Source organism: Neophocaena asiaeorientalis, unplaced genomic scaffold, assembly GCF_003031525.2.
Source record: "Neophocaena asiaeorientalis asiaeorientalis breed wild unplaced genomic scaffold, Neophocaena_asiaeorientalis_V1.1 scaffold364, whole genome shotgun sequence".
Lineage (NCBI taxonomy): Eukaryota > Metazoa > Chordata > Mammalia > Artiodactyla > Phocoenidae > Neophocaena > Neophocaena asiaeorientalis.
This window is the reverse complement of record NW_020172457.1, coordinates 1,251,850-1,264,032: the sequence shown is the minus strand read 5'-3', so window position 1 is coordinate 1,264,032 and position 12,183 is coordinate 1,251,850. Positions and strand designations below refer to the sequence as shown.

Genomic DNA, 12,183 nt, shown 5'->3' with positions numbered 1-12,183 from the left:
CCTCTCCAGCTTTATTATTTGTAGACTTTTTGATGATAGGCATTCTGACCTGTTTGAGTGATACCTCATTGTGCTTTTGATTTACATTTCTCTAATAATTAACGATGTTGAACATCTTTTTGTGGGCCTGTTGGTCATCTACATGTCTTCTCTGGAAAAATATCTAAATAAGTCTTCTGCTCATTTTTTGACTGGATTGTTATTTGTTTGTTGGTTGATTTTTAAATTTTATTGGCGTATAGTTGATTCACAATGTTGTTTTAGTTTCAGGTATACAGCAAAGTGATTCAGTTATACATATACGTATATTCATTCTTTTTCAGATTCTTTCCTCATATAGGTTATCACAGAATACTGAGTAGAGTTCCCTGTGCTATACAGTAGGTCCTTGCTGGTTATCTATCTTATATATAGTCGTGTCTGTATGTAATCCCAAGCTCCTGATTTATTCCTCCCTGCCCAACGTTTCCCCTTTGGTAACCATAAGTTTGTTTTTGAAATCTATTAAGTCGGTTTCTGTTTTGTAAATAAGTTCATGTGTATCATTTTTAAAAATTAGATTCCACATATGAGTGATTTCATATGATATTTGTCTTTCTCTGTCTGACTTATTAGTATGATAAACTCTAGATCCATCCACGTTGCTGCAGATGGCATTATTTCACTATTTTTATGGCTGAGTAATATTCCATTGTATATATGTGCCACATCTTCTTTATCCATTCCTCTGTGAATGGACAGTTAGGTTGCTTCCATGTCTTGGCTGTTGTAAATAGTGCTGAACATTGGGCTGCATGTAGCTTTTCAGTTATGGCTTTCTCTGGATATGTGCCCAGAAGTGGGATTGCTGGATCATTGTAGTTCTATTTTTAGTTTTCTAAGGAACCTTCTTACTGTTCTCCATAGTGGCTGTACCAGTTTACATCCCCACCAACAGTACAAGAGGGTTCCCTTTTCTCCACACCCTCTCCAGCATTTATTGTTTGTAGACTTGTTGATGATGGCCATTCTGACTGGTGTATGGTGATACCTCATTGTAGTTTTGATTTGCATTTCTCTGATAATTAGTGATGTTGAGCATCTTTTCATGTGCCTGTTGGCCATCTGTATGTCTCCTTTGGAGGCATGTCTGTTTAGACCTTCTGCCCATTTTTGGATTGGGTTGTTTGTTTTTGTTTGTATAATTTGAGATTAATCCCTTGTTGGTCACTTCGTTTGCAAATGTTTTCTCCCATTCTGTGGGTCTGTTCGTTTTGGTTATGGTTTCCTTTGCTGTGCAGAAACCTTTAAGTTTAAATAGATCCCATTTGTTTATTTTTGCTTTATTTTCATTACTCTAAGAGGTGGATCAAAGAACACAATTGTTGCAATTTATGTCAAAGATTGTTCTCCCTTTGTTTTCCTCTAGGGATTTTTTAGCATCTGGCCTTACATTTAGGTCTTTGATCCATTTTGACTTTATGTGTGTATATGGTGTTAGGGAGTGTTCTAATTTCATTCTTTTGCATGTAGCTGTCCAGTTTTCCCAGCACCACTTATTGAAGAGGCTGTCTTTTCTACATTGTATATTCTTGCCTCCTTTGTCATAGATTAATTGACCATAGGTGTGTGGGTTTATTTCTGGGCTTTCTATCCTGTTCCATTGATCTATGTGTTTATTTTTGTGCCAGTACCACACTGTTTTGTAGTATATTCCGATCCAGAAACATGGTATATCTTTCCATCTGTTTGTATCATCTTCGATTTCTTGCATCAGTGTCTTATAGTTTTCAGAGTACAAGTCTTTTGTCTCCTTAGTAGGTTATATTTTTTGATGCAATGGTGAATGGGATTGTTTCCTTAATTTCTCTTTCTGATCTTTTGTTGTTAGTGTATAGGAATGCAAGAAATTTCTGTGTATTAATTTTGTACACAGACTTTACACAACTTTACCTAATTCATTGATGAGCTCTAGTACTTTTCTGGTAGCATCTGTAGGATTTTCTGTGTATAATATCATGTCATCTGCAAACAGTGGTAATTTTACTTCTTCTTTTCCAATTTCGATTCCTTTTATTTCTTTCTCTTCTCTTATTGCTGTAGCTAGGACTTACAAAACTATGTTGAATGAAAGTGGTGACAGTGGGTGTCCTTGTCTTGTTCCTGATATTAGAAGGAATGCTTTTAGCTTTTCACCATTGAACATGATGTTAGCTGTGGGTTTGCCATATATGGCCTTTATTATGTTGAGGTAAGTTCCCTCTATGCCCACTTCTGGAGAGTTTTTATCATAAATGGGTGTTGAATTTTGTCAAATGCTTTTTCTGCATCTATTGAGATGATTATATGGTTTTTATTCTTCAGTTTGTTAAGGTGGTGTATCACACTGATTGATTTGCAGTTGTTGAAGAATCCTTGCATCCCTGGGATAAATCATGGTGTATGATCCTTTTAATGTAGAATATGCTTGGGAGTGTTCCTGCCTCTGCAATTTTTTGGAAGAGTTTGAGAAGGATGGGTGTTAGCTCTTCACTAAATGTTTGATAGAATTCGCCTCTGAAGCCATCTGGTTCTGGACTTTTGTTTGTTGGAAGGTTTTCAATCACTGTTTCAATTTCAGTACTTCTGATTGGTCTGTTCATATTTTCTGTTTCTTCCTGGTTCAGTCTTGGAAGGTTGTACCCTTCTAAGAATTTGTCCGTTTCTTCTAGGTTGTCCATTTTATTGGCATATAGTTGTTTGTAGTAGTCTCTTATGTTCCTTTGTATTTCTGTGGTGTCCATTGTAACTTCTCCTTTTTCATTTCTAATTTTATTGATTTGAACCCTCTCCTTTTTTTTCTTGATGAGTCTGGCTAAAGATCTATCGATTTTGTTTATCTTTTCAAAGATCCAGCTTTCAGTTTCATTGATCTTTTCTATTGTTTTCTTTGTCTCTATTTCATTATTTCTCCTCTGATCTTTATGATTTCTTTCCTTCTACTAACATTGAGTTTTGTTTGTTCTTCTTTCTCTAGTTGCTTTAGGTGCAAGATTTAGGTTGTTTGAGAATTTTTATTGTTTTCTGAGGTAAGATTTTATTGCTATAAATTTCCCTCTTAGAACTGCTTTTGCTGCGTCCCATAGGTTTTGGATCATTGTGTTTTCACTGTCATTTGTCTCTAGGTATTTTTTGATTTCCTTTTTGATTTCTTCTGTGATCCATTGGTCGTTTAGTAACATATTGTTTAGCCTCCATGTGTTTGTGTTTTTTTACAGTTTTTTTCCTGTAACTGATTTCTAATCTCATAACATTGTAGTTAGAAAGGATGCTTGATATGATTTCAGTTTTCTTAAATTTACTGAGGCTTGATTTGTGACCCAGCATCTGATCTATCCTGGAGAATGTTCCAGGTGCACTTAAGAAGGAAGTCTATTCTGCTGCTTTTGGATGGAATGTTCTATAAATATCAATTAAGTCCATCTGGTGAATGTGTCATTTAAGGCCTGTGTTTCCTTATTGATTTTCTGTCTAGATGATCCGAGCATTTCTGTGCCTATTTAAATGATCATGTGGTTTTTGGCTTTCCTCTTGGTAATGTGGTGTATCACAGTGATTGGTTTCCGTATGATGAACTACCCTTGCAAACCTGGAATGAATCCAACTTGACCATAGTGTATGATCCTTTTTATGTATTTGGCTTACTAATATTTTAAGGATTTTTTGCATCTGTATTTATCACAGATATTGGCCTGTAATTTTCTTTCTTTGTAGTCCCTTTTTGGTTTTGTTATCAGGGCGATGGTAGCTTAATAGAATAAGTTTGGGAGTGTTCCCTCGTCTTCAGTTTTTTGGAATAGTTTGAGAAAGATCAGTGTAAGTTCTTTGTATGTTCTGTAGAATTTCCCAGTGAAGCCATCTGGTCCTGGACTTTTGTTTGCAGGAAGGTTTTTTTTATTGCTGATTCTATTTCACTTGTAGTGATTGGTCTGCACAAGTTATCTGTTTCTTCTTGACTCAGTTTTGGCAGGCTGTGTGTTTCTAGAAACTATTTGTTGGCATATACTTCCTCATAGTATTCTCTTAACAGTTTTTTGTATTTCTGCGATATTGGTTGTTATTTCTCCTCTTTCATTTCCTATTTTGTTTATTTGGGTCCTCTCTCTTTTCTTCTTGGCAGGCCTGGCTAGAGGTGTGTTGATTTTGTTTATCTTTTCAAAAAAACCAGCTCTTGGGTTTTTTATCCTTTCTATTGTTTTTTGGATCTCTAATTTATTTATTTCCTCTTTTAACTTTATTATTTCCTTCCTTTTGCTGACATTGGTTTTTTTCTTGTTCTTTTTTTAAAATTCTTTTAGGTGGTAGGTTAGGTTGTTTTTTTGAGTTTTTTTTTTCCTTCCTGAGGAAAGCCTATATCACTGTGATCTTCTGTCTTAGAACTGCTTTTACTGTATCCCATAGATTTTGGAAGTTTGTGTTTTCATTTTCCTTTGTGCTCAGGTATTTTCCAATTTCTTCTTTGATTTCATCACTTACCCATTGGTTTTTTTCAGTAGCATGTTGCTTAGTCTCCATGTGTTCATTCTTCTCCCATTTTTCTTTCTGTGGTTGATTTCTAGTATCATACCATTGTGGTCAGAAAAGATACTTGAGATAATTTCTATCCTCTTAAATTTGTTGAGACTTGTTTTGTAACCTAATATGTGGTCTATCCTAGAGAACGTTCCATGTGCACTTGAAAAGAATGCGTATTAAGGGGCGGGGGGCTTGATGTAGTGTCCTGTAGGTATCAAGTCCAGCTGGTTGTGTCATTTGGGATCTCTGTTGCCTTACTGATTTTCTGTCTGGAAGATTTGTTCATTGATGTCAGTGGGGTGTTAAAGTTTCCTACTATTATTGTATTCCTGTCAATCTCTCTCTTTATGTCTGTTAGTATTTGTTTTATATATTTAGGTGTTCCTATATTGGGGGCATATATGTAAATGAGTATAATATCCTCTTCTTGTATTGCCCCCTTTATCATTATATACTGTCCTTCTTTGTCTTTCTTTATGGCCTTTGTTTAAAGTCTATTTTGTCTGATATGATTATTGCTATTCCTACTTTCTTATTGTTTCCATTTGCATGAAATATCCTTTTCCATCGCCTCACTTTCAATCTGTGTGTGTCTTTTGCCCTAAAGTGAGTCTCCTGTAGGCAGCATACTGTTGGTGTTTGTTTTTTAATCCAGTCTGTCACTCTTTCTTTTGATTTGAGGATTTAGTCCATTGACATTTAAAGTAATTATTGATAGGTGTGTACTTATTGCCATCTTATTTATTTTTCTATTTTATTTTATTATTTATTTATTTTAACATCTTTATTGGAGTGTAACTGCTTTACAGTGGTGTGTTAGTTTCTGCTTTATAACAAAGTGAATCAGTTATACATATACATATATCCCCATATCTCCTCCCTCTTGCGTCTCCCTCCCACCCTCCCTATCCCACCCCACTAGGTGGTCACAAAGCACCAGGCTGATCTCCCTGTGCTATGCGGCTGCTTCCCACTAGCTATCTATTTTATGTTTGGTAGTGTATATATGTCCATGCCACTCTCTCACTTCGTCCCAGCTTACCCTTCCCACTCCCCATGTCCTCAAGCCCATTCTCTACCGTCTGCGTCTTTATTCCTGTCCTGCACCTAGGTTCTTCAGGATCCTTTTTTTTAGATTCCATATATATGTGTTAGCATACGGTATTTGTTTTCCTCTTTCAGACTTACTTCACTCTGTATGACAGATTCTAGGTCCATCCACCTCACTGCAAATAACTCAATTTTGTTTCTTTTTATGGCTGAGTAATATTCCATTGTATATATGTGCCATATCTTCTTTATCCATTCATCTGTCGATGGACACTTGGGTTGCTTCCATGTCCTGGCTGTTGTAAATAGAGCTGCACTTAATTTCCATTTTAAACCTTGTTTTCTAGTTGTTTTTGTAGTTCTTTCTTGTTCATTTCTTCTTTTTGTTTTCCCTTTTGTGGTTTAATGGTTTTCTTTTGTATTATGCTTGAGTTCCTTTCTTTTTGGTTTCTGTGAATCTGTTGTATCTTTTTGATGTGTGGTTACCCTGGTTTTCAAGTATGTTAACCCATAACTATATCTACTTGCTTTAAACTGATAGTCATACAAGTTTAAACACATTCTAAAAGATATTCATTTTTATACTCCCCTCCCCTACATTTTGTGATTTTGATGTCCTATTTTACATCCTCATGCATATCCTTTTACCATTAATAGTAGATATAATCACTTTTACAATTTTTTTGGATTTTTAAAAATTTATGTACTGACTTATTAAAGTGATCTTCAGTCCTTTTATATATTTGCCTTTCCTATAGATACTTGCTTCTTTTCTATTTAGAGAAGACCTTTCAATATTTCTTTTAGGTTAGATTTAGTATTGCTGTATTCTTTCAGTTTTTGCTTGTCTGAGAAATTTTTTATCTCTCCTCCTATTCTAAATGATAATCTTGCTGGGTAGAGTATCGCAGATTGCAGGGTTTTCCCTTTCAGGACTTTGAATATATCATGCCACTCCCTTCTGATCTGCACAGTTTCTGCAGAGAAATCAGCTGATAGCCTTATGGGAGTTCCCTTGTAACTGACTCTGTTTTTCTCTTCCAGCCTTTAGAATCATCTCTTTAACTTTTGCCATTTTAATGCTGATAATGTCTTGGTGTGGGTCTGTTTGTATTCATCTTGTTTGGGACCCTCTGTGCTTCCTGTACCTGGATATCGGTTTACTTCTTTAGATTTTAGGAAGTGTTCAGCCATAATTTCTTCAAGTACATTTTCAATCCCCGTTTCTCTGTCTTCTCCTTCTGGAACCCCTATTATGCGTAGGTTTGCACTCTTTATATTATCCTGTAAACCTCATGTGTTGCTTTCATTTTGTTGTCTTTCTGTCTGCTATTCTGATTGGGTGGTTTCCATTATTCTATCTTCCAGATCACTTATTTATTCTTCTGCAGCACTTAGTCTGCTATTCATTGCTTCTAGATTGGTTTTTTACTTGGCAATTGAATTAGCTAATTTTGACTGTTTCATTTATATAGTCTAGTTCCTTGTTACAGTGATCTGCATTTCTATTGATAATCTTTCTTAATTCCTTCAGCGTTTTTATTACTTCCTTCTTGAAGTTGGGGCTTAGAAGACCAGTGAGGTCTGTTTCATTAGTTGTTCTTTCAGGGGAGTTCTCTTGTTTTTTTAATTGGGAGTAGTAGTAGTTCCTCTGCTTTTTCATTTTACTTAACTTTCTCTGTCTATGAATTTAGGAGAAACAGTTATCTACTGTGGTCCTAAGGGGTGTTTTTATGTGGGAGCACCCCTGTGTAGACTGTGTGAGTTCAATATTTTTGGTGCGAGGGCTGGTTTTGGTATGGATACCAGCCACATCTTTCTTCAGAGTTTGCGGGCCATTATCCCCTTGATAAGGGGTATGATTTGTTTTGTAGTGTCTAGAGTCTGTGCTTGATGTGAGGTGGGGTTTCCTCTTTCTCCGTGGTTGTCATTGCCTCGTTGGGTTCTGGGTCTGCTCCCAGGTTTTGGAGTAGAAGTCCTGAGGGTTGGGTTCAGTAAGGTTCCATTGCCCTTGAGTGCGTGCCCTTCCCCAAAGGAGATGATTGCTGAAGCAAGTGAGGCTCTTGTGGTCACAGCAAACCTGTGCACTGCCTGTGTAGGTCTCTGCAGTTCCTCTCAGATGCAGCCTAAGGTCGTATCCCTTTCTGCATTGTGTTTGTCCCAGGTCTAGTACAAGGCTGTGGTGTGGAGGAGGCTGAGGCTGAGGATGTGGGCATTGTGGCTGCAGAAATTGAGGTGGCTGTGCTGCTGCCTGGGATCTGGGCTGCCTCTGTGGCCCACTCCTCCCTGGACCTGTCTGCCACATATCTGGTGCTGAGCTGCAGTGTGGAGTGGGCGGAGCCAGTGTGCTCTCACTGGGGAACAGATTGCTTCACACTCCTCACCAGGACCTGTCTGCCCAAGATTCAGCACGTAGCTGCTGCACGTTACCGTGGCACTGCCTTGTGTGTGTGCTGACAGTGGTCACCACAGCTATGCCTGGATCACACCGCATGCACCCTGGTCTGATCCTGTGCAGTTAGACCAAATCTTTGCCCTGATCTCGCACCAGGCTGTGGTGTGGTTTGAGCAGAGACAGGGCGTTCACCCCTTGCAATTGGGAAGTGCAGGAAGGCAGCAGCTGCCAGTGCAAGGCTCTCTCCACCTTGATTATAGCAAGCCAGCTCACGTGCACTCCTCACAAGTAGAGTCTAGGCTTCTCCAGCTTTTCTCTCTGTCTCAGTGGATTTCCCAGCAGGCAAGAGGGCTTGTCTCCTTTGTGCGGGACCCCAAGACATGGATGCCCAGATTGTGAGTCTGTCTGTTCCCTCCCCAGGGTAAGGGTCGGCCCATATGGACCTTCTCTTCCTTATAGATCCCTCTCAGAGGCACAGGTCCTGACCTGGTGCCTTTTTTCCTGTCCTACCCAGTTACATGGAGATCTTTCTTGCAGCTTTAGTTGTATAGGAGATCTTCTGCCAGTTTCCAGGTAGTTTTCTCTGAGAATTGTGCCACATGTAGATTTTTTTTTTTTTTAATGTATTTGTTGAGGAAGGTGAGCTCCACGTCCTCCTACTCAGTCTATTGTGAGTCTGTCTGTTCCCTCCCCAGGGTAAGGGTCGGCCCATATGGACCTTCTCTTCCTTATAGATCCCTCTCAGAGGCACAGGTCCTGACCTGGTGCCTTTTTTCCTGTCCTACCCAGTTACATGGAGATCTTTCTTGCAGCTTTAGTTGTATAGGAGATCTTCTGCCAGTTTCCAGGTAGTTTTCTCTGAGAATTGTGCCACATGTAGATTTTTTTTTTTTTTTAATGTATTTGTTGAGGAAGGTGAGCTCCACGTCCTCCTACTCAGTCTTCTTTTTTTTTTTTTTTTAAAGAAGATGTTGGGGGTAGGAGTTTATTTATTAATTTTTGCTGTGCTGTGTCTTCGTTTCTGTGCGAGGGCTTTCTCTAGTTGTGGCAAGCGGGGGCCACTCTTCATTGCGGCGCACGGGCCTCTCACTATGGTGGCCTCTCTTGTTACGGAGCACAGGCTCCAGATGCGCAGGCTCAGTAGTTGTGGCGCACGGGCTTAGTTGCTCCGCGGCATGTGGGATCCTCCCAGACCAGGGCTTGAACCCGTGTCCCCTGCATTAGCAGGTAGATTCTCAACCACTGCGTCACCAGGGAAGCCCTACTCTGTCTTCATGATCCTCCCATGAAGTTCAAACTTTTAAGGTTTGTTTAAGGTTTGATTTTTAATTAAACTAAATGAAAGTGGTCATTGTAAAGGACTTCACTTAACAAAAGAATTTACCTTGACATTTCTTTAAATAATTAGCTCTTTAAATGCATTTACAGTATGATTCAAATTTTTATGGACACAGTGTTTTGGAAGTACATTTTTATTTAAATGAAGTATGCCTGTGTGAAGAGTTTCCTTAAAGTCATTCATTTGCAAATGTATATGGCCATTTTGATGTATACTTGATTTTTTAAATTTTATACATTTAGAGTACTTTCAAATACACATGAAAATATTTCTTCTAAATATTCACATATCTATCTGAAGATATTCTGAAATTGAAGATAAGGTTTTTATCCTTTTTTTTGGATAATTTTCACCGCCATCCTATAACAAATCTTCCTTTTTGAAAAAACAATTATTCTCAGTTTGGTATGTATCCTTCTAGACCTTTTTCTTTGCATTTATACACATACCTATACCCATATTCATAGAAAGTTTATAGTACTATTTTGCAGACTTCTTCACCCACTTTTTTGTCTTTAAAATTTTGCCTGTCTGTTGGAAGAAAGAAGGTACCTCACTATTTTAAGTAACATTTCCTTGATTGCTACAGAAATTGAGAATTATTTCATATGCTTGACTATTTATATTCCACCTTGTTATGAATTGCCCATTCATGGTAATCCTTTGTTAACTTTGTTTTTGTTGCTTCTGTTGTTTAGAATTATTTTGATGTTAAGTTTATCATTCATTTGTGGCTTTTTATTTTATCTATTTAAGCTACAAAGACCTTCCCTACACCGAGGTCATGAATATAATCATCTAAATTTCCTTTAAGTACTTTTATCTACTTGTTTGAATTTTGGTATTTAATTTCTCTATGATTTACAAATAGTAAGAGGTATGGATCTAATTTTATTTTCCAACTCATAAATAGCTACCTTGCCTTTTTTTTTGCGGTACGCGGGCCTCTCATTGTTGTGGCCTCTCCCGTTGCGGAGCACAGGCTCCGGACGCACAGGCTCAGCGGCCATGGCTCACGGGCCCAGCCACTCCGCGGCATGTGGGATCTTCCCGGACCGGGGCACGAACCCGCGTCCCCTGCATCGGCAGGCAGACTCTCAACCACTGTGCCACCAGGGAAGCCCAGCTACCTTGCCATTTTTGAGTCATACTGTAAAGTAGACAAAATGTGCTCTATTCACATAATGGAATACTAGATGATTAATAACTGTTGGATAAATGGATCTATATAAGAATCCTGAGAAGTAGCAAGGGAAGGTAATATTACCCCTTATTTACATATAGTAAGATTTATGTTCAGAGAGGCTGCATTGGCCAACCAAAATCATATAGAAACAAAGTGGTAGAATAGAACTCAGTTTCTCTGACTCCTAGTCTAGTTGCTATATCTGCTATTGTACAAAAAATAGCCAAGAATTAAATCTAGCTAAAAAACCACATTTCAGAGGTGAAAGAGCAAGAGGAGTCAGTGAGACAAAATGGAGAACCAAGTATGTGAAAGATAGAAAGAAAACTAGGAAGTGTAGCATCATTAAAAAACAAGGCAAATGAGCTTAAGGAAGGATGATTATCAACATCAAATTGATGCCCCACAATTATCCCATTGAAAGAGGGCCACTGCATTACCTACTTGGGGCAGCCCCATTGTATTCTATGCAAATTATGTTCCTGGTGTTGTGTCAAAAATTGGCCCTAGAATGAGAACTGAGAAGTTGTAACTGAGAGTTCACTAGCAGCCTCTGAGAATATAGTTCCAGTAGGTGGTGAGGAATTATGGTCAGTGAGTGTCATTTAACGCATTAGACAAATGTTGCCTCAGTGTGATTAAGTTTAAGAAGGCTCAGCAGTAGACAGTTTGCTAGAAAAGCTGCAAGAAACAAATGTCTTTGGAGTAGCAGTGAGAATTTAGCATAAATTTATAGTATATGAGGTCAACAACTAATTTCTAGCTGTTGTGAAAACTAATTATTACAAAATTTCATTAGTACTTTTATTTTTTTTAATGCCATGAAGTATAACATATTTATAACAATATCCACAAGTATTCATAAATTAATGTTATTGGAAAAAAAATAAACTATGTAAAAAAATTATAGGAATTGGGGTTTTCCTTCTTATCACTCATGATTGTGTTTGAATCCTTTTTCAGCTGACTCTATTAGTGACCCATTTTTTCCCCGGACTACACAGATACTATTGGAATATCAGCTAGGGAGATGGGTGCCTAGTCTTTGTGAACCACGAGATTTATATGATGTCTCTTCTGGTCCGCTGAGCCCAACACGGTGGCCATACCACTGTGAGGTCATTGATGAAAACGTTCAACATATTGTATGTTCTTAGCAGTTTTGGGGATTCAAACATTGGCAAACTTACTTTGCCACACTTGATTTCAATGAGAAGGATCATGGTATTAGAACAGTGTGTTCCCACAGAAATATAACATGAGCCTTGTGTATAATTTAAAATTTTCTAGTAGTCACATTTAAAAAGGTAAAAAAGGGACTTCCCTGGTGGTCCAGTGGTAAAGAATCCACCTTCCAGTGCAGGGGACGTGGGTTCGATCCCTGGTCGGGGAACTAAGATCCCACATGCCACAGGGCAACTAAGCCCGCACACCACAACTACTGAGCGCACATGCCTCAACAAGAGAGCCCACGTACTACAAACTACAGAGCCCATGCGCCCTATAGCCCATGTGCCCTGGAGCCCCCACGCCACAACTAGAGAGAGAAAACCCGCATGCCACAACTAGAGAGAAGCCCACGTGCCTCAACAAAGATCCCGTGTGCCACAACTGAGACCTGACGCAGCCAAATAAATAAATAAATAAATAATAAATAAACAGAATTCATCCAGTAAAAAA

General features: G+C 38.3%; 1 protein-coding gene across 1 annotated transcript in view; it reads left to right on the top strand.

The window, feature by feature from the left end:
* Positions 1-12,183, top strand: part of AGBL3 (AGBL carboxypeptidase 3) — a 91,737-nt gene that overhangs the window by 3,717 nt on the left and 75,837 nt on the right. Inside the window, 1 exon segment of the mRNA XM_024737929.1 lies at positions 11,467-11,648. Within this exon segment, the coding sequence (XP_024593697.1) occupies positions 11,467-11,648 (182 nt within the window).